Source organism: Priapulus caudatus, unplaced genomic scaffold (assembly GCF_000485595.1).
Source record: "Priapulus caudatus unplaced genomic scaffold, Priapulus_caudatus-5.0.1 Scaffold575, whole genome shotgun sequence".
Taxonomy (NCBI): Eukaryota; Metazoa; Priapulida; class Priapulimorpha; order Priapulimorphida; family Priapulidae; genus Priapulus; species Priapulus caudatus.
This window is the reverse complement of record NW_014577636.1, coordinates 206,618-209,015: the sequence shown is the minus strand read 5'-3', so window position 1 is coordinate 209,015 and position 2,398 is coordinate 206,618. Positions and strand designations below refer to the sequence as shown.

General features: G+C 51.4%; 1 protein-coding gene across 1 annotated transcript in view; it reads right to left on the bottom strand.

Moving 5' to 3' along the window:
- The window catches only part of LOC106811795 (protein unc-13 homolog B-like), a 44,062-nt gene extending 43,155 nt beyond the window's left edge, over positions 1-907 (bottom strand). Inside the window, 1 exon segment of the mRNA XM_014815516.1 lies at positions 831-907. Coding sequence (XP_014671002.1) covers positions 831-890 — 60 coding nt within the window. The 5' untranslated portion in view covers positions 891-907.
- Between the last annotated feature and the right edge of the window lie 1,491 nt (positions 908-2,398).

The following is a 2,398-nucleotide window of genomic DNA, read 5'->3' as shown; positions in this document are numbered from 1 at the left end:
CCCCCCCCGCCTGACCCCCGCCCCCCGTTCCCTCTTAATGTAACATGCGGCGGCTGCACACATCCGTGGGAATTGGCTGCATGCCAGACACAGAGAGCGCCCGCTCTGTGAAGAGACGGGCGTACAAACCTGTAACCACAAACAGCTGAGTTAATACCCGCGCCAGGCCGCACCAATCGATCCCGCGCACGCACGGCGCATGCGCAAGCAACAAACAACCCACGCGGCGGAGGGGGGGGGGGTGAGCACGAGAAGAAGAGACCCACAAAAAACAGAGATTCACCCCCTAAACCACATCATCCCCTCCCCCTTTTCTCGGACCCCGACGAAGATTCCCCCTCTCGCACCCTCCCCTCGCCTTATTTTCGTTGGGATCGCTCTCGGCTCAGAATCGATTGGATTCGCCTGGCGCGGGGCAGCACCTTCCCGCCCCCTAGCGGCCGCACTGCAGCCGACGACGCGCACACGCGCGCGTGTCAACATCGAATGCAGATGCTTATAGCAGCAGTCATGTCCAGACACAGGAAGAAAATGCGAACGAACACGAACAACAAGAGACGACGACGGCAAGCAGAAGGAAACCGGTGAGCCGACGACGTCGCTGCCTCATCATGTACACACAGTAGCATCGTGGTGGACATGCAGCGTACCAATTCGCTGACCAACGGTATGCTCTTCCGGCGCGGCCGTATGTCGGGCATTGAGTCGATGCTAGTGTAGAACGGGTTATGTTGCGGCGGCCTGCAACATGTGTGTACAAAGCCTCGTCACGACGCGTCTATCCCCGCTACCTTAGCAAGCTACCGGGCGGCGTTAAGCTATGGCTATACCTGAGAGAGCGTGAACTTGCGCTTGACATTTGGCATTGACGAGTCGATATCGGTGAACATGGGATTGTAGTGCTCTAGCAGCCTGAAACGATGAGTAGTCAGCCGGGCAGCTCGTCTCTCGGGGGCGTGGTCGACCACGCCCCTCAGCGCGCCCGGTATCGCCCTGCCACGCCCCCACTCCCCGCACACTCGTCACGTTCACGCATAGTTTATGGCATCGGGCCGATTTCGGTAGTTAGCGTTATACATATTTATAGATGGTAAACGGTATACATGTAGCCATGACTTACAGGGCCGTACATTGCTGGTACATGCACGCACGTGGCAAGTACGAAGTTGAAACAGTTGTCACGATCATTCGACAACCACTAGCGGAAAGCCATTCCTACTATTTATAGTTAACGGAAGGAAGTGAGTAATGGCTAAGATATAATTATATAGATTTTTTTGTCGGGGGGGGGGCGTTATTTCACCGAAAGACTTTCCCGGTAAAATTACGTTCTTATTTCCCGCGCTAATTTCCTGTCGTGAACGAATGTAATGTCACGTGACGTGTTCCGCCCGCTTACGTCACGCGCTGGAATTTTTTTCCGGGCTCGCGTTCGTTTCGACCTTCACAAAGACTTCGCTGTGGCGACGACGCCATTAAACGACGATTTCGACAAAATTTTGCTACGACTTGCCATCCGCGATTGAAAAGCTTTTAAAAATACATCGGATAGAGTCGAACTTTAAACGGATAGCACGCGTTAAACCGCCCGAGCGCCAATATAACCGCGTCTTCACAGCCGAAAGGAATCTGCCTACAATTGCCCCCTGGTCGACGTTGCGTATATATACATGCTATATAATATATGGCGATGTGGAAATTCTATTGCTTGTACGCGAGACGTGGAGATTTGGGGAACGAGAAGCTAACTGCCTATATACGCGCTGATGCTGGCCCGCGTTATGACCTCGCTAAATAATGCATAGCTCGCTCTGGCCGCACACACGCTAATAAATCCACTCTCGATCTACTCTCGACCAATAGCATGACCATGCAAATCTACACGCTGACCATGGCTGCTGAATACGTCAAACATTAGCTCTAGATAGATAAATAGATAGATAAGGTCAATGTTAGCTACTGGAGGGAATTCAACATGGTTTCTAATTAAACATGATTACTGTGGGGAATTACGCATGGTTACTGAGGTTGATAAGCACGGATATTGGGTGGATGAAGCATGGTTACTCGATGGATTAAGCATGGTTACTGAGGGTGATAGGCACGGATACTGGGTGGATAAGTGCATAGATACTGGGTGGATTAAGCATGGTTACTGGGGCATTAAGCATGGTTACTGGGTGGATTAAGCATGGTTACTGGGTGGATTAAGCATGGTTACTGGGTGGATTAAGCATGGTTACTGGGTGGATTAAGCATGGTTACTGAGGGTGATAAGCACGGATACTGGGTGGATAAGTGCATAGATACTAGGTGTATTAAGCATGGTTACTGGAGCATTAAGCATGGTTCCTGGGTGCATTAAGCATGGTTACTGGGTGGATTAAGCATGGTTACT